Genomic DNA, 19,877 nt, shown 5'->3' with positions numbered 1-19,877 from the left:
CTTTTGTTATTCCGCGACGTGTCCTTTGCTAGAAGCGGTAATCCCGCTTCCCACGGGGGCCGGATGTTCACGCTTGCTTAAACCCTCGGCCCGCATGCTCGTGAAGAGACAAGCGGGGTTTCTTCTCTGGCTTGCGGCTTCGTGTTTCGTTTGTGGGTGGTGCGTTGACGCTCACGCCTCTGGCTTGTGTAGTTGGCGTTTTGGTGCGGTTGCTTCGCGGCAGCATTCGTAAGCGCATCTTTTCGTTCACAAGTCGTTGTAGTTGCATTTTGGAGCCAGGTAATAAACGCCCTGCCGGTCTGATCGTGCTCCTCTAGAACTCCTCTAGCGCTTCTCTAGGCGGCATTACTGATAATTATCATGTTAACAACGAGCTGAGCCGACTTTCCTTCGTCCGTCGTTCGCTGCCGCTCTGTAGTTCAGCATTGCGTAGGTAAAGTATGTCTTAACATCTGGTACTATGGTCGATGGAAATGAGAGCACGTCATTGTCGTCCTGCGCTTTTAAATGCGTGTGTGCACTTCTGGCTTCGACGCTGTATTTTGACGCTGCGGCCTGTGTAGCGACCGACGACGCGGCCACGCCGCGTACCACACTTACGCAAAATATTCCTGTCCCATAGCTTCACGTGCGTTGATGAAGCGACGTCGCAGTGGAGAACCGCGACACCATCAACGCTACGCAGAGTCCATTCCCACGAGACTGTTCTCGCATGCTGCTGCATGTCGGAATGTGACCACCGTGAGTTCGAGCTCAGTAACAGAGCGTCGTGGTGGTGGAGTCGCTGCGGCGCATATTATTAAGTACGACAGCGAAAGAGGCGTTGGGTGTGGTGGCGCGCGCGTTTACGTACGTATGTGTTTGGATGCAGTCGACAGGCCCGAAGCTTTGCGTGCCTGGCTGAGAAAGTGCGCACACAATTTTAGAATGACTTCCACTCCGTTCTTCTTATCGCGTTTCGTTTTTGCCTATCCGGTGATGCAGCCGAATGCTTTCCAGCATGACACGTCGCATTTAGCGATGTGAGTGAGCGAGTGGATCCTCTTAGTGGGTCTGTTTGTGGCTCCCAACATGTATTCGGATTGTGGTGTGGTGGGACCGAGAAGGCTGTCTGTCATATTGACGGAAACGAGCATGCTTGTATGCCGTAAACAGAGAAATATATTTTGTTTATTTGGCTCTCAAAGTGGTGCAAGAGTGACATGTGGCGGCGCTCGACGGTGAAACAGTGCAAGCTATCCGTGTGCCGTCACGTGACCAAAAAGCCCCGCAGTAGCTGCTATTTCGCTTGCATACAATACTGTATTACCCGTAAATGCGTTTCATGCTCTTCTGCCAACTTTTCTTTCCCTGAAACAGTAATTCTTTTCGTTTCCAGCTAGTGCCTGTTGAAATGTGGCGGCCGCGCCTTGTGCAAACGAATGGAGATGCGCATTGGTGATAGCACCTCCGTGATAGCAATCGCGTCCAGTAATCAGTGTTTTCGGCGCCCGTAGATTTCTACTCGTTTTCCAGGGACACCACTGCACGTTTAGACACTTCGCATGGCGGGCTCTTTATTGCGGTATGAAATGGAACGTCCTTGAAAAACGGTGGACGGTCCCTTCAACACGCGCGCTGCTCCGCTCGGGAAGAGGTCGTCGGTCATCCTCCCGCGGAAGGGTGCGCTTCGGGAGAGTCCGGGCCAATAAAGACGTCTGTCGCAATTCGGCGGTAGCAGCTGCGAGCGAGCGTCTGAGGCGGGCCGACGAAAAAAAAAAAGGAAAGCGGGATAGGAAAATAACGAAGGGGCACGGAAGAACAGCTCGTGTCCCCCGGTGGTCGCTGCTGGATCTCCGGTATAGGAAGGCAAGCGAGAGACGCGAGACGACAGGCGGCGGTCCGGAAGCGAGCAATAAGAGGGACACATGTACTACACTACTGATGCTCTCTCTCTCTCTCTCTCATTCTTGCTCTCCCCGCCTTCTTCCATTGCTCGCAGCAATCGCCGTCTAATTACTTCCGTGCAGCACCCGCTTAGTGGGCGGTGCTCCCTTGACGTGCACGTCTTGTTCTACTGCATCGCGCAGCCCATGTGACAGGCTGGGAAATGTGATTGCCTCGAAGATATGGCGTCGGTACCGTTAGTTATCGTACTTGGGTTCCTATCATATCGGGACACATTTCGAGATTATCTTTATACGTAATGTTGTTGCTTATTTCGGTGGGTTTTTTTTTCGCGAATTATAAAGGTAACATCGATGGGAGCGTAACATCTAATGGCAAAGTTTGCAAGTAACTGTGGCGCTGAGCGCACTGTTACGTGATCCCATGACGCGTGCATGAAAAATAACCAGTACACCACAGCAACTAGCGCGGACGCTCTAACTTTCAATGCAAAAATAACCTTGTTTCTAAATGTTGCCGTGATAAGAGCATCACGGTCGTAACTTGATGTGTCATACTTTCCAGGGCCGTGGGTGCAGCGTGGATTATCACGTGACCTATTTTAAACCTTAAAAATAAACTTTTCGCGTGCCGGAACTGTAATCGATATGTGACCACTGCACAGCGCCAGTGGCATAACTCGCTCCAGAGATAACGCATCTGTGTGTCATATAACGAATCTGGCCTAAGTATGTTGTCAATCCCGACGTTTCTTACGCTTTAATGTAATGGCCTGTTTCTGAGAAAATTATAATAACCGACTGAGTTTTAACGAGGCCCTTTGGTATGATTATTTGTAGACGAGAGTACGAGAAGAAAAAAAGCGACCACATGCTGTTAAAAAAAACGAAAACACGATTACGAACTCGGTTTTGAAACTACCATTGTACGTTGTCTCGGAAATTCAGCAGGGGAAGCGTTTTGCCGTTTTATAATCTAGCTAGCACTGTTGCAACTCGGGGTCCAAAGAAGTGGAATGTACTTTGCTCGTGGAGGAGCAAGGGAACGTGGGGCTGGGCCCGATATCCAGGACGTTTTGCAAACAAGTTTATATTACATATTTACAAGAAAATTTTTAGTACAGAAAAAGTTTCAGACGAAGTTGTAGCAGCCGATTACTCTAACCGTCCGTCGCTCTTTTTATCACCTGGGTGGTCATTGTTCAGTCGCCTCCCCCAATCCGGCGTCAGGAGACCGATGACCTCAGGTCCCAGCAATCCGGAGGTTTGTTGCCCTTTCCCTCCGAAGGGAGTTTTGTCGGAAACACACGCACATTACTGGGCACAAACAGGGGATGGAGGATCGCACACTGGCTCCGTCTCCGGCGTGGACGTGCCAATTTGGGCGGCTGACAGGTGAAGGACCGTATCCTTGCTGATTGCCCAAACCTCTTCTGACCGAGGTACTCCAGTGGTGGCCATACAGCATTTCATTTGAGAACGACCTTGACGAGGCCGTAGGCCTGTTTCCCATAATCGCGTTATCCGTGACCAGAGGTTGTCGCGGGGTGAACGGCCCATCACAACAGCACGGGAGCATCGAACCTATATTTGTAACTGTAATTATTTGTGTAACGCTCGCACGTTCTTTGTCGACAAATTTTTACTGGGACCTTACATGAAATTAAGCACACATTATTATTATTATTATTATTATTATTATTATTATTATTATTATTATTATTATTATTATTATTCAGGAAGTAGTAGCTTGGTTGTTCTAGATGTTAAGCTTGTCTGTTCGGACGACACACTGGTATCTGTGAGCCAAGTCAAGCCGCGGCTTTTGCACACTGTATAGAGGCTACATTCCTGGCGACCGTCCTCGCGGGAGGCCCATTCACTTGGAGAGGGTTGAAAGAGAAACGAACCGGGGTCTCAGGGTCTCCGCAGTGCCGCCCGGAGGTTGTTCGCCTTTCGCGATGATCCGCTCCACCGCGTGCACTGCACGGAACTGCCCGCGGGCGATCGGTATCCGCGGTCCCCGAGGCGCACACTCGGGCGCGGCGCTCTTTTTCTTTTTTTTATTTCATCGCGGCATCGCGGACATCATTACGGGCCAGCACGCCGAGGGAAGCAGGCTTTGCTTGCGGCCGCAGGCTCGCGTTGTCGTGGCAACGACCCTCCGCTTCCAGAACGCCGGCGTTGCTGCAGCCGCGGGGAGACGTCAAGGCACGCCGTGGTGGTGTTGGTGGCGGTGCTGATGGAGGGACGTGGGACACGGGGAGTTGACGGCAAAGGCCGGAGACGACAAGCATGCTCCATGGCGGGGGGCTCGCGCGCGCTCTCTTGGAGTCCAGTTAGCGTCACTCTCCCCGTGAGCGAGAGACAATGCGCCGCAATACCGACGTGACGTCGACGGACTGAGGCAAACGGACCCCCGCTTCGTCTTCGGCTGGCGTTCTTTGCTGTGTATATACTCGGCCGAGCTGGAACGACGGGCCAAAAGCGCTTCTGGCCGAAGGCGTTCCTCGCGCTAAAGAGTGAGGCACCGTCTGCCATGCCTGCTAGCAGCCAACCGCGCAAAGCGGCGTTCACGTGAAATGCGTTTCTGGCGCATTAAATTCCATGCACGCTGAGTGACAGTGCGCTCAGCAGGAATTTCCCGTCATTTTTCCTTTCGCACTATTAGCATAGTAACACAACCTAGTTACTACTGTTGCGCGTCCTCGTTCCGCGTCGTCAGTGCGTACATTCCACGACCTGAAATTATCATCAGTACCAACCGAAGTTTGTTATGTTTCGTTATAAACTTAAAGAAGGTGCTCAACAGGTCGCGATAAGAGCCTGTAGTATATAGCGTGGCATTAACTTGAGCGCGTCGATTGTGGGCGACGTCCTGCCCAGGTTGTGCCAAACATGCTTTCTGTGTAGTTACCGCTTGAAGAACCTCGATGTTAAGATTTGCATGCCTTGTGGAAAGCGGGCCACTTTCTTGCTTGGAAAGTAAGCAGTATGCGCGTTGCCCTGCTTTGAGACTTTCTATGCAGATGCCGGTGGTGTTGGGACCACGTTCCGCAGTTCTCCGCATATCTGGTGCGCACGAAATGACTGAAAGGCGTGTGGCATCATGCTATAGCTATAAATTAGTTTTTTTGTTATAGCTTTTCGTTGGCTTGTACATTTTTAAATTTTTTTTTTTTACATGACGAAGCAGGAAGCCAGGTCGGAAATGAGAAATTACCGGTAGTGGTACAGTTGGCGTTGTGCATGTGCGATTTGGGAAATGTGCTAAGCCCATCATTCTGTTTTATTTATTTAGTTATTTTGCTTTCCTTTGATTTCGTGGAAATCGCATCCAACGCCCAGGTCCAGTTCCATCTGATATCCCCCGAAGTTTACTTGTTCGCGCTTTTTTCGCGTAAGGCACCGCCGCATTTTGCGTTTCTTTACTCTCTCTACCGTCCTTGTACGAGTACGAAGTGTGGTCGCACTGCTCTTCAAGTATTGGTTGTTCTCAGCTCCGGCACACTATATAATATATATCCTCGTCCGACGAATTTGCGCAACTCAGCGATATATAAATTTCGTTCGCTCGAAGCTGAATCAAAGAGCTCTCAAGTATGCATAAAAAGAAAGGAATACAATAATAAAGAAAATTCTCGCTTTTTGACAGATTGCGCTAATGTATAAGCTGGCTCGACATTTCTCAGGCCGCCAGGCACCCGCTCGCGCCGCCGCCCTAGCATAATATAATTGTGGCACAAGATGACAGCCAAGGTCTCTCGCGCCCTCGTTGCACAGATTCCTTTTTTTTCTTCTCGTTGTTGATCCCCCTCCTCCTGCTAATGAATTATCGCCAGCCTGCAAAACGTGTAATGCAGTCCTTTACCCATTCGCGATGGATGGGGAGAAGGGAACTCAGTGTATCTATACTCGTGTATAGCGAGAACCAATGTCCCCCCCCCCCTCCCCTTCTCTCTCACTTTCGTTTCTAGATAAGTCATTTTTCTTCGCCGCTTGGCCTCAGCTTGGTCATGTTTCCCAAATGAAAACTAATGGCGCCGCCCGGATGCTCCCAAGACGAAAGGGAAAGGCGAGTGGGAGAGGGCGTTCGGTGCGAAGGCAGCACAGAGAGAGAGAGAGAGAGCACGCCGCACACCCAGCGGTCGTCTCTCTCCCTCCATTAACTCGCTGACTCCGAGCCAAAGAAACCCGCTCGCGCAGCATACGCTTGCGTTGCGCCGCGGGCCCCTTCATCCATTCCAACTTAAAGCGTCTCCCGCCCGTTCTTGGCCCTCGTAAATCAATCCGCCGCCGGAGCCTATTTAAGAGGACGTAAAGTGCAACCAGCTATGTAGCCTTATTCTCGCGAGCACGTCTCAGGTGGCGCGCAAACGCGCGCGCGCGTAGAAGCTATAGCGCGGTTGCCGCAGAAACACTTTTCAAATCTGAGGAAGACGCCTGCAGCGAGAAAACTAGCGTGGTGTGTGCAGGGCGACTGTGGTTTTTCTTTATTATTGTTGTTTCTGTTACCTCTTTGGCTCCAAAGTGTGTTGGCCCGACTGTCGCGGTCACTTATCTTTGTTCGCGCATCCGTCCGGGGGCCGACTTTCGTCCTTGCGCCGCCGGTTCCGCAGTTTTATTTTTTTTTTTTTTATTCTTTCTTTTTCCCCGGTTGCACCTACGGGAGAAGCGACTAAACGCGGCTGACAGCTCTTCGCGTGTAGCGAATTCCGAGCCGCCTAACCGTGACGAACTTTGCGTGGTTAACAGAGCGAGGATGGAGTGAGGCGCTGCAACACGGAAGAAGCAACAACACCGGGAAGACCGCGCTGGGGAGCGCCCGAAGGCCTGCGAGAGTAGTGAAAGCGGAGCGTCTGCGCTCGCTTGGAGTTTTAGAGACACGTTTTTCGAGAAGTGGCGTTCCCGTGTGTCATACGTGCTGTCGCTGCACGCGGCAGTCAGCGATATCCTGAAGCCAGTGCGCTGCTAGACTTTAAAACTTACGCTTATGTTTATCGTTCCTTCGGTTAATGCGTACGTCGCGTTTATTATTGTTCTTTATTTTTGGTGTCTGAACAATGCAACGTCTTTTTTTCCTCCGTCAGTTCAGATGTATGTGTGTACAGTCGCCCCCCACCCCCGGCCCCCAAGAAAAATTGCAAATTCGAAAAAAAAAAAGCCGAATTTCCGTGAAGCCTAGAGGCACGTCTAGCCTCGAAACAATATTTTCAGTGTGTATAGCATATATCCATTGCGACGTGCGCAGTGATCTGTTAAATTAGAAGAGCCATGCCCTCACAGACCGGAAATTCACCTTTATCGATGCGGAACCCGTGTTCCGTAAACTTTTCTGGCCGATTGTACGCATACAAATTGCCCCTAACGTGTTATTTTTCTTTCTTTCTGTATCCGCTTGGAACTCCTATACATGTACTGGCAGTCATACCTTACTAAGTCGTATCGCCCACGCCATCGCAGCAGTATACAATGTGTCGTGTACGCGTGCCTATCTTGTACGCCCGCGCCTACAGACGCATGCAGAGCGCACGCCGGAGAACGCGACATTCACGCGTCATTTGGCAGCGAGACGGGAGGGCCCGAACCGTAAGTCGGGGTCGCGGAAGTACGGCGAACTCCTCCGGTAGCGACGCGGTGACATTCTGGGAGTCGTCGACGCGAAGCCCTCGGGCGCGCAGCCCTTCCCTTGCCCCGCGCGCGCGGACGAGGCACGGGGGGCTAGTGCGCCGTCAATTTGCGGTCAACAAGATAAGCGGGGAGCCGATCGAAGGAGCCGGCGGACAGCTCCTCCGCGCGATTGATTGATTCGGCGGCAAATGCTCGCTTGTCTTCTGGCTGCCGCCCCCCCCCCCCCCCTTGCTCCCGTCGTGTAACTCATAAGCCTCTCTTTCGCAGGAAGCGACGGCCGCCGAGCGCTCACGGCTCTCCCTTTTCTCCTCTTTCTTTCTTTCTTTGGCTCTGTCTGCGGTTATTTTGCCTTTGAGCGCTCCGCTCGTGCCGAATGGGGCAGTCGATAGAAAGCTGCGAGCGGGCGTGGACCTCGACTTTCAGCTTTGCGTAACGTTCTGGCTTTCGTGTCGTACACCATCGTGGCGGCTGTCGCTGCCAATGCGTCGGAGACCTGATTTTGCGTTAATATGCTCGTCGTCGAAACGGTATGTCGGAGCTGGCCTGCGCCCGCGAGGTGCGCGGTCGCGTGATTCTTTATTTTCGTGAGAAAAAAAAAGGAAGTTTCCAAGGAAACGGGTTTCCGATCGAGAGAAATAGGCGACCTTTTTCGCTGCGACTTCATGGGGACACCCACGTGTTCTGGCTCACTGGCTGTTCTGCTGCCGATCGGACGTCGCAAGATCGAATACCGGCAGCGGCAGCCATGTTTCGATGCAGAAGTAACGCGACATTCTTGTCTGCGCTTTAGATGTATAGTAGCTATAGGTTAAAAACTCAAGGAGTAGAAATTCATTCAGAGACCTCTACTATACATATGCGGTGCCCACCGTAACCCTCAGAACCAACCCGCCGTGGTGGCTTACGGTGTTGCGCTGCTGCTAAGCGCGGGGCCGTGGGTTCGACTCCTGGGCCGCGGCGCGGCCGCATTTCGATGTGGGCGAAATGCAGAAACGCTCGTGTAACCTAATCCGGAGTCCCCCGCGACGGCGTGCCTCACAATAAGATTGTGGCCTTGCGACATCTCAAACTGCGTCGTTGAGATATTGAACCAAACATAAATATCGACGGAAACAGGTAGCGGGCACTGTTGTGTCGGTTGGCACGAAACATATAGCGATGACTCGAATGATTCAGATTTGCCGTCATGGCTAGTTCATCGCAGCTACCGTCTGCGCGCATCTTTATGCTGCTGGCTTAGTGTGCTACGGTGCGTAAGTACGCGTCTAGACCGGGATTCAGGGAAGTGGATGTGTTTTGTACTCGGAAGATCAAATGTCCTTAGCCCATTTGAAATCGTTACAATTCTCTGAAGAAGAAAAACAACGAAACATTTTAAAGTATTCTGAAATGGAGGTGCGGGGGGGAGGGGGGGGGTTCTTGGTAAATCCACTATATGAAAGTCCCTAGGCTCTTGCTTTGATGGCTTTAAACCGCCTTTTCTATTAACATTTCCGCGTGCAGGAACTGCCTCGCAGCACATTGCAGAAAATGCACTCGTGTTTCGGAAGGTCTCAGCAGTGCTCACTAATTTCCTATTTGCTTTTGCCAGCAAGTATACCGTCCCAGTACGCGGAATTCACTTCGGCTTCGCTAGAACTGTGCGCAAATGTCGTGCGAGGAATAATAAAAGAAGACTAAACAAAAATTTGTAAAAGAAAGAAACTGAGCCCTTTCGCATTCATCAAAAGCACCCGCATGCGCAAGCATGCGTTCGCGATAGTGCGATACTAGTAATCCTGATCGGCGTTAAAATTTCGCAGGCCTCGTCAGTTTTCCCTCCCGCCCCCTGTCCGGAGCTTCTAAGGCTTTCATTCATTCGTCCCCCCCCCCCCCCCCCCCGTTTTATTTCTTTGAGCGTGTGTTTGGCGTGTTTTGTTTCTTTATTACACCGACGTCCCACGCCTGCGCCGGATGGATCGCGGTCCGTGATCCCTAGAATAAACGTTAACGAATCGTGCCCCCTAAGCCGATTTGCAACGCGAATCGTATTCGTCTGTGCTTGCAAAACAGGGCCTTTTCTCCCACCTGGCTGTTTTGTGTCTGTTCCCTATTTGCTGACGATTTCCATTGATCCAAGACCATCCGATTTTATACTCCCATTCTCAATGTTTTATTATTCTTGTCCCTTCACTCTTTCTACGATAAATTTGATTTGCTGCAAAAGTATTTCGTGGCGTACGCCTTCGTTTCGATATGAGCACGATATGAACCGCCGAATCGATGCCTTCCCAGCTCCGTTTCCTTGTCCCGACGTGGATTATGTTGCCCGCCTTGACATATAGTTTTCAGAAGATGAGTTCTTTTGATACTTCTTGACGCTCTCGACCGAAATAATCGTAATCCTGTCTACATTGCTTTCACATACATATATCCTTGCGGCTACTGCGGAGGTGTACCGCGCTGTGTAGGCGTAGTTCTCTGCACGAGCAAAGTTTTGCTGGGGCGAGAAGAGGGGTGCTTCCCGAGGACGACCGGCTGCATAAGAAGATCTGATGGCCGGATAGACTGGTCACGAACAGGACATGGATCTAGCGAAGGTTTGGTTTGGGACCCTCTGGCGTGCTTTTCTATGTCGTAGAGATCCTCTGTGGCACACTGGTTTACGGTTTATGTTTAATTCCTTTATATGACTGCTTGCAATGCTCTGTTTCGTCTTTCTATTTATCTGCTTTCTTTTTGTATGTTTGCGAATGGACAGCTCATTAGACTTCAAATGACCTCGCGTGTTTGTGCACCTATTTGTATCCGTATTAGTCTGTTTGCTCTATTTTCCGGCGCTTCAGCAAATCCAGCCCTCATAGTCGCGCGTAAGGGACCGCTCCCAATCTGAGCTGCTTATACGATGGGCGCAAACAAGAAATTCTGGTGAAGAGGGGGGGGGGAGGGTGAGGGGTGGAAGGTCAAGGAGAGATTTTCACTCTCTGGGTAAACAAGTGGGCGAAGAAATCTCCTTGCTTCTCAGCTTTCTTCTTTTTCGTCTTAAGTGCGCGCTTTGTGTGTGTGTGTGTGTGTGTGTGTGTGTGTGTGTGTGTGTGTGTGTGTGTGTGTGTGTGTGCGTGTGTGTGCGTGTGTGTGTGTGTGTGTGTGTGTGTGTGTGTGTGTGTGTGTGCGTGTGTGTGTGTGTGCGTGTGTGTGTGTGTGTGTGTGCGTGTGTGTGTGTGTGTGTGCGTGTGTGTGTGTGTGTGTGTGTGTGTGTGTGTGTGTGTGTGTGTGTGTGTACATACATGTATGCGTACGTGTGTCTGAAAGGACAGTTGTACTGCAGTACATCCACGAGGAGGAAAGTGGACCGAAGCATTTCTGTAGAGCGACGTGGCGCGCGAGAAACGTCGGAAAAGATTCGCCGAAGCAAAATCTGCTTGGCATATTTGCCCAGCGTCTTAGATTGCGCTGCGCTGCAGACGGAACCTGTTGTAAGACTTGATTAAGCGCAAGCGCTTAACTAAATTAGGCGCCTAAACACGGACGCGGCTCGTCGGTTGGTTCCCTCATCTTCGCTCACTTCTGCCCTGCATTTCTCTCTGTCGCTCACTGCTTTCTTTCCCTTATTTGTTTCTGTCGCCACCTCCATAATTCTCGAGCTTTTGTATTCCTTCCGCGGCCCCGCCCGTGTATTCGGTTTTCATTACCCTGATGTTGTGCTTTTCACGTCAGCGCGCTCTTTGTTCCTTCTTATCTAGCTTCGACGGCCCGCTTGCACCCGCCGCTTTCGGTAACAGCAGCGGAACGTTTCGACTTTTCTCCATTAAAGCTCCTCGCTGGTTTGTGCTACTTTGTACGCGTTTCTCCGGTCTGTGTGCGTTCTCTATATTCTCGCTTAGGTACACTTTCCATCCGTCAACAGAGCAGGGCCTCGTTTTAGCCGTAACGCGAGCCGGTAATGAGCACACGTCTCAGCTGTTCCCCTTGTTCACATTATAGTTTTTGTGCCTCCATTTTCTCTTTTTTTTTTTTTTCGTACGGCGCAGAGTACCCTTAGCCTTCCGTGAGCGTGTTGAAGATATCCCAGTTCCGCGCACGTTCGTCGAAGTCTCTCTCTCTCTCTCTCTAATTTACCCCTTTTTTTTTACTTCCACGCGACGCTTAACTATGCGTACCTGCCCCCGGCGTCGCTCTTTATTTCACGTAAAATTGTTTTAGTAGCCATATTGCGCGTTTAATTTTCTTGTGGTTGATCATCTAGATATACTTGTTATAGCATCATTTCGCCCCCGCTCTTTTCTCTGGTTTATTGGGGGTTAACTATATTGCCTCTCAAGAGACTACACAAGGCATACGAAGGTGCCCTTAGAACTGCGAGATGAAACTGGTGACAACTGCAGCACGTCGTCAGCGCGTGCTCGCTGAAGCTCATATGCGACGGATTTGTGACATATAACACGTACTGCACAACGGCAGCATAAGTTAGCAACATTATAAAGTTAAAGCGCATTGTAAGTTCTCTCCCGTTGCCCCACCGTGACTCGGGCGCGTGTCCAGCTCTAGTGCGCGCGTGCTTGACGCGTTGGAGCCGGTGTCGCGCATATCGCTGTTGCACCACGCATTCGCCTTGAAAGCTTGATTCCTTGAAAGCTAATTGGCTGTGCGCTTTCTGTACTTTTTCTCCTTAGTTGTACGCAGGCAGCTGCCGAACGACGCGGCATACGGGAACATTGGCCTCGCCGTCCAGCCACAGTATGGGCTGTTGTTACGACGTGGCAGCTAAATGAAGACTGACCGACGGTATCAGGAGTCGAAAGATCGGGCAGTGACGCAGCCTAATAGAACTTAGCTGTTTTATTGACATAATGAAAGTCATAGACGAAAGTGTAAAATATAGGGTAAAGTGGGGGGGGGGGGGGGGGGGGGGGAGTGACTTTCTTTAAGCACCTTTAAGCTCCAGAAATGTCCTTAGTTCCCTAGACGGGCAGGTCCGAATGTTGTCGGAATCCTTTTATTCCGGAAGGCAGCGGGGTAGACAACGCGAAGCTCCTTGTTGCAAAGGTAGTGATGATGGCTTGACCGGGAACAACAGTGCTCCCGATTATTTGCCCAACAGAGGTCGATCAACATACAGTCTCGGGGATCGGTGGGATGCGGCTGGTTCAACACGATTCCGATGGCGGGATGGGCGCGTACTGAGTGGGACCGCAACGTTTAGCTGTTGCACAGGATACGGTATCGTGCTCCGCGAGTGTCATCGCCGTCGAAACCAGTTCCGCGATCCTCCCGAGTCGTCCACGGGTCTTGGAGGGCAGCGTATCTTCGTGGCCTAGACCCCCACTGTGTGCGTAAATAGCGTGCCACTGGGGCGCGACGCGTCGTCGACGCAGAACGAGGCAGGCTCGCGCTGCAGCCTTTTACACGCACGTTTTCTCACGCGGTAATTTCCAGGAAGGAGGAATAGCTGGCGCCACAGCACCGCGAGAAGCAGGGAACCGTTCCGCCGCACGCGCGCCTTGTTTCTCTCGTCTTCGCGACAACGAGGCCAGGGGGTAAGGAGCAGCAAGAGCGCGGCCGTGACAATTCCGCGGCCATTGCGCGCACGAGCTTTAAAACGGTTCGGTCGCCCTCTCCCGTCTGGCATCTTCTTCCTCGGGAGTCGTGTCGAAAATGAAAAGCGTTTTCGTCGCCGCGTCGCGGCATATCTCGAACGTGTCGTCCTGGGTGCCGGAGGCACGGCTCGGCTGTGTCAGCCCCATTTGTCTCGTCCCAAGCAAGACCCCTTCCCCCACCTCAACCCGACGCTCGAGTCTTCTTCTTTCCCCTTCTTCGCCGGGCTCGTCCCCCCTTCGAGCACTTCTCAAACCCCTTTGCTTAGTGTTGTGTGCCGGCTACGTCTCTTCTCTGTGCTCGTCGCGCCGAGCGCGTGTTTTCTGAAGCGCCCGTGTGCAGGCCGGTGCGCCTTTCGGTGGAAGACAATCTCGGCGGACTATAAGCGACTATGCACGAACGGTGCACCGTGGGTGACGAAACTGTGAGTCTTCCCCCCCTCTTTCGAACGTTTGCCTGCCGCTCGAAAGATATGGCGTTCTGTTTGGATCCAGGCGTGTAGCTGCATTGGGAAGATGAGTGTGAAGAAAGAGAAAAAAAAAAAAAAAGGATAGAAGAGTAAGCTGTCGAGCGACACAGGTAGTGACACTCGTTCGGGAAGTTTTACCTTTCTCACTCGACATCTTCCTGCGCGGCAACTTGCCGTCGCTTTCGCGAAGCTGTTTTAAGCGTCCGTAAATTTTATAACAATTTTTTTTCTTTTGCAAGCTGCCACGGGCATACAGTTTCATTTGCGCGATTTTTGTGATGTGTGTACAAGTGTAGTTCTTGTTTAGGTCGTCTTGCGATGTTTATTTCTTGTCACTGGGCAAAAAGCACGATACCAAACAGTTCATAAATTGAATGGGGGCAGTTGTGCTTTCACTTTTGCACCGCTTCCTATGGGTTGGTAGGGCGCCCATAATCCGCGCGGCGCTCAGCTGGAAGACGCCGTGTCATTTGGCAGCATGGCAGTCGTCGCTGCATTTATGCTCGGAGATGCGGCGATTGTGGCGGCCACTAATTTGTGCTCAAACACAAGGCACAGTCGTGCCAACGCTTATCGCGGAATTTCGCCCGGAGATGGAAGGCTGTAAGAACTGTCCTACATGCCGTATGTCGTAAAGATTCCGGTGACGTTCACAGTTTATCGCGTACTTGGACGAGAATGAGCTAGACTGCGCAAATCGGCGAGGCGCCTTTGCCCGCGGGCCTTGCCTCGTCGATATGATCGAGAAACAGCCTTGCGTGCTTCGCTGTCGCCTTTTGGAACTGGTGAGGAACACTTCTGGCATTCGTTTGGGCCAGTCGATCGAGCTATACAACTTTGAGGAAAAGCCGCGAAACGCGTGGAGCGAACCGTAGCTTACCTCGTCTACAGACACTTTCCACGCAACGCATATTTCGGCTGACGTGACGCTGCGGTCAGTGGTCGATCGTCGTCCGGTGTCTCGCGTGGGTTTGTGGTGGATGGGTGCCGCTAGCTGTCCGCCTTGATGTCTGGCGGCAAAGCAGTGACGCTACGGTGTGCTGTGCCGGCGTCTCTTGCGTTCGGACGTGTCTGCTTTTGCCCGTCTCTTTCTGTCTGCGCCGAGGCCTTGATCGTGACCCCCGCTCCTCTGTGCCTGTTTCATGTGCGCAGCGCCCCTCCGTGCCCGTTCCGCTGCCAGCCACCATTGTGCCCTGCCCGGTCCTTCCTCCAACCGCCGCCGCCGCAACCACCACCACCACCACCTCAGCCACCATGGCAGCTGTAGACACCAAGGCACTCGACGGCCCCTCCGTCACCCTCACTGTCCGCCTGATCATGCAGGGAAAGGTGAGTGCGCGAGCCTGCCTCTCTCTCTCTCTCTCTCGCACACAAGCTGCGCACAACCCTGCCCATGCTGCTGCCTTGACACCATCGCGGCCGCACTTGCTGTCTGCGTCTTGCTTGCGCGCTTGCATCGTTCGCTGTCGTGTCCAGATGCCGTAACGGTGCGCACACAGCCACCGGGGTAGACGCTTGTACATGGATCGTGCGTTCGCGGTCGTAATGTAGTTTCGGGCAGCCGAAGAGAGCTGAATCACCGCGGCCAATCCCCATTACCCTCTCGCCCACTACAGGGGACGCGGTGTCACGACTGAGACGGTAGCTGATATCCGCCGGAAGGATTAAACACGCAGCGCGTTGCCGTGACCCGTTGCGTCGTCTGTCATCCCAACTGTCTGCGTGTCTGTCGCGACCGAGAGGGACGTATTCTCGGACGGCCACTTTCGGCGATACTATCGCTCGAGTGACGTAGTAGACGGCGCGCTGTGTCATCCAGCAAATTAGTGCAGTCGGTTTTTCTCAACCAGCTGATTAGCGCGCACTAAAAGTGATATCTCCGAAGGTGACCCTCCGAGAATACGTCCCCAAATCGCTAACAACGGTTTGACTTCCGCGTAGTGCATATATACGTGCTGCCCTTCGGTGAACTCGAAATGCTCCGGCAACTCTTGTGGGCATCCAGTAGCGTCATCGCCACATTCAAATGCGTTTATGACATTGCCTAGTATTACTATACTGGTATTATATGGATATTTGTAGTAGTTGGACTATATTTTCATATTATAGTGAAGGAACTAGTATGCACAGAGGCATGGACAAAAGTCTAGTATCTTTCTCTTTGCACCTATCATCAAACAGGTACAGCAGTGGCGTAAAAAAAACAAACAGCAGTTTCGGAAAGACAAAGCAAGACCCTTTCGGCTCCTCAAATTTTGTTGTCGTAATTCATAGTCAGCACGCGCCTATTTTAGGCTCAGTTGCAGGGCAGGGACGTTCCGCCAGGTATCTCCAATCACCTCGATCGTGCGTCTAGTGTAGTAAAGTGGCTGACTGGGCTAGTTGGTAGTTTATTATACGTGAACATCGCCAAAGCAACACGGGGATGGCACAGCGCTCGGCCCGTCTCGTTCTCATCCCCGTGTTGCTCCTGCGCTGTTCACGTTCAACGTGTCCCTGCGGATTTTCTGATCTAATTATTCCGCCAAATACTCTGCGGCCATCTGCCCCGTTCCCGCTGAATAACAGTTCGTGCAACACAGCGGTTACCTGTTCGAGCCGCGCATTGCTCGACATGCCAAACTACGCTTCTACCCTTTCATCTAGGTCACAGTTATCGTTTGCCTTCGTTTTTATCACACTCCTCCTCTCCCTTCCTCTCTCTTAGCGTCGCGCCTATCATTTTTCATAACTATATAATCAGAAAACTGGGTTTCGGGAGCGTGCCTTTTGTCAAAACGCTCTAGTTCGCGCACGCGTTAGGTTTGGTTAAAAACGATGAACTCCGGCGGTAAATTGAAAAGGATTGAGCGGCGAGTGCTGGCTTGCCTGCTTTTTCGAGCTGCCTTTAGCGGCGTGAACGAAAGTAAACAAGACAGCGCAATACGTATGGTATGCTGTTGCTGCGACGTGGAACCTTGTGGATGTTGTTGGGACGAGAAGTTCGCTCATGCTCAATCTAGACTTCACGTCAGTCGAACCGCTTCAGCCTTGGAGCCCTGCCGCTTCGGGAGGACGTGTTTATTGTTGGGCTTAGCCGGTTAAGCTTAGTCAGGTAACGGAGTTGGCGCAGCAAGAAAGACATATAGAAAGCAAGCACGCTATAGAGGCTGCCGCATAGTCTCCCTGTGTTTGTAATATTGAAAAGTTTTTTTTTTTTTTTAACTAAGGTTCAGCTCTGGCTGTTTGCCCTCATAAGCGAGCGCCAGTGCTAGTGACCAGAGCGCTTCGCTTTCTGGATATTTGGGCACACGCAGCGTTGGCTTACATCCCTCACGTATATAGCGGGCTGCTACATAGAAAAAAAAAAGAAAGCTCCTAAATATAGACCCACTAATTTGGCGCGGTGGGTATACGTAAACGCGCAACACTTTCAGCTTGTGCCGCTTCTCCGCACAATCGTGGGCGGCGACGTCTTGGCCCGTCCACCTCACTCGTTTCTTGGCCCGTCCACCTCACTCGTTACCCCGTGCTCGATACAATGACGCATAGCAGTGTTTCTTTCCTTCTCCTCTGCGTTTATTAAGCAACTCCGAAATGTTGAACAGCGTCGAGAACTGGCGTCACCGCCCACTCTCGAGCTGTCTGCAAAAACAGGACACGAGCGAGCAGCAATTATTAAACGCAAGTTAGGCAAACTGTGGCATGCATCGTTGTCAGACTTGTCTGCCACGCTGGTTTTGTGCCATAACCGCGGTCAAATCTGACCAGAATCTGTTGCGTGCAGCTGAAAGTATGACGACACTTGTTATTTCTTACATTACATTTTTTTTTCTTTTGCTTGTGCGCGCAATATGGGAGTTTATTGCTTACAAGCACTCAAATGTCATTCGAGCAAGGTTTGCGGGTGATATATCGCAAGAGTATATAGGCGCTAGATTCGCTGCATATTATGGACTGGTCACACTGACCGCTAATGTACCGCCTCCTACTTGTTATCGGGGCGGAGAATGATTCATTGCCGTACACAGTCTTAAAACATGCAATGCGTGGTTGGCAGGTAGCAAGGAATACTTCCCGTCAACATATTAACATGCATTTACCGTTTTATTAATGAATGTAGGTTCTGTGAATGTAATAACAGCTTAAGCTTACTCTGCGTTAATTTCTCGGCCCATTCTCGGTCCATGGCAAAGCACCAACAGTGCATTACGCGCCACTAAAGCGCTGCTGACGTTTTTGTGGGCGAAGCGCCTTAATGAAACTTCGTAAATATCTCTACAGTTTAAATATGTGTGTGTGTGTGTGTGTGTGTGTGTGTGTGACTGCATGTGCTGTTGTGTTTATCACTGTATATATAATCATCACCCAGCATCTCAAGTAGCATGTCAGGCGAAACGCGAGGCTAACATCTCCAGCATCTCAGTAAAGCTTGCCTCTCTCTCTCTCTCTCTCTCTCTCTCTGTTGGGGCAGTCCCCTATGCATACTCGTGCCACGAATGTCCCAGTGGTCCCACATCGCATGCAATAAAGTTCGATTCGTTTGTTCGTTCTTAGCAGTCTGCGTCTCATTTCAGTATTATATTTAATGTCACCCGTCGCGCGGTCCCTTAGTGGCTATGGCGTTGCGCGGCGGGGCTCGAGGTCAAGGGTTCGATCCCGGCCGCGGCGACTGCATTTCGATGGCGGGCGAAATGCGAAAACGCTCTTGTCTTAGACTTAGGTGCACATTAAATAACTTTGCTTGGATGGTCAAAACTAATCTGGAGTCTTCCCCCCCCCCCCCCCCTCCCCACACTAGGCATGTCTCATAGTCATATTGAGGTTTAGATCAGTGCGCAAAAACCCAGAATTTAATCTAATTTGTCTTTAACGACGTATTTTGTGGTACTTTCAGCGATATCCCTCTCATGTATCGCCACGTTATTAATAATTGCACCTCGTTTAACCATTGTTCGGAGCTATTCGGCCGCTCCCGGACACAATATTGTCACTTGCTAGAATGCGTTATAGAGTATATATACTCGAAGTAACGCCGTGATATTGCCCGTCGTTCACACCGACATTCGAAGTGTAGGGCAAGGATGAGGCTGCCAACTCGCTTGCACACATTGGCTGACTTCGCGTTTCCTGACCCGAAACGAAAAAAAAAATAAAAAAAAAAGAAAGAAATCTCGCCAGATAATTTAGGTTCTTTTCTGCGCCATGTGCGCCTTGCTCAATATCCTTCGGCTTTCCGCAAGAACATTTTTTTGTGTGTGTGTGCCATCCCAATCCGTTGCTCTTACATACAATGTATCCGTTTACTTACACCGATGGTACTTGCCGCTATTGTGGAGAAATAGCCACGTCAGAACACATGCTCTGGCGCTTTGCCCGGTCGCGCTCTATCATCGATAACAGCTCGGCCGGATGGAAGGCGGTTCTCCGCAGCCCTCTTCTGGCTGACCAACTCTGGGCTGTCCAGCAGGCCCACGATGCGGCCGAGAGGCTCGGCCTTCCGGTTCCCACGTGGGAGCAGCCCACTTCGTGATGACTCACGATCTGCAGGACCTCAATAAAGGTTTACCGTACCATGCCATACGGTTAGGCAGAGGCATTCGTTAAGTAATCGTGACAGTCTGATTTATAACCCGACAGACGACCAGCCTGGAAGTTCGCTGAGTTCTGCGTTAAATTCCTGGGGCAGGCCCCTACGGATTCGTGCTGCAGGTGCTCCGCTGGTCCCAACGCGCATGCAGTCATTGCGTGTGTGTGCTAAAATCATCGCAGAACTGGACAGGTTTGCCGACAGTTATTTCACATCGGCCTGCTGTTCGCGGCTAATTATTCGAGAGCCGGCAACGAGTTAAATGATCATGATTCTTGGTTATCGTCGCCTCTGCGCGTTTGACAGAGGCGCACACAGGCGCAAAATTGTTGAGGCCGCCTGTACAGAAACGTGACCACCAGCAGTGGTATAGGCTTTTGAGCTCCTTGTAATATATGTCCTTTCTCTGATCAGCTACGCGATGAAGTGATTTTGTCGGAGGCTGATCAGTTTCCTGTAAGCATGTGTCCTGTTGACTCAAGAGGGCGGGGACGAAAGAGGCGGCACGCTGTATGGAGTGCAACTGTGCGTACTTTCTTTCTTTTTTTTTGTTGTTGCTATGTTGGCTGTCCTATATATATTTACGCGGATGTCAAGAATGGTAATTGCCACATTGTTTCTATTCAGCACTACGATAATGTGCGGCACAGTCTGTTGCGCAAAGCGGCCTATATTTAGGCGTCGCGCCGATCGTCACCTTTCTCGCGTTCGTTGCGCTGAATCGATGCTTGGCGCCAAAATATGCGAG

At 51.3% G+C, this 19,877-nt stretch overlaps 1 protein-coding gene across 7 annotated transcripts in view; it reads left to right on the top strand.

The window, feature by feature from the left end:
- Positions 1-19,877, top strand: part of LOC126530845 (poly(rC)-binding protein 3) — a 421,321-nt gene that overhangs the window by 338,988 nt on the left and 62,456 nt on the right. For all 7 annotated transcript variants that reach the window (XM_050178150.3, XM_050178145.3, XM_050178148.3 and 4 more), the window contains one exon: positions 14,713-14,889. In XM_050178150.3, the coding sequence (XP_050034107.1) occupies positions 14,815-14,889 (75 nt within the window). In that variant the 5' untranslated portion in view covers positions 14,713-14,814. The remainder of the gene's footprint in view (positions 1-14,712; positions 14,890-19,877) is intronic.

This window comes from Dermacentor andersoni, chromosome 5, assembly GCF_023375885.2.
Source record: "Dermacentor andersoni chromosome 5, qqDerAnde1_hic_scaffold, whole genome shotgun sequence".
NCBI lineage: Eukaryota > Metazoa > Arthropoda > Arachnida > Ixodida > Ixodidae > Dermacentor > Dermacentor andersoni.
Note: the sequence above shows the minus strand (reverse complement) of the source record. Positions and strands in the feature narration are given on the sequence as shown.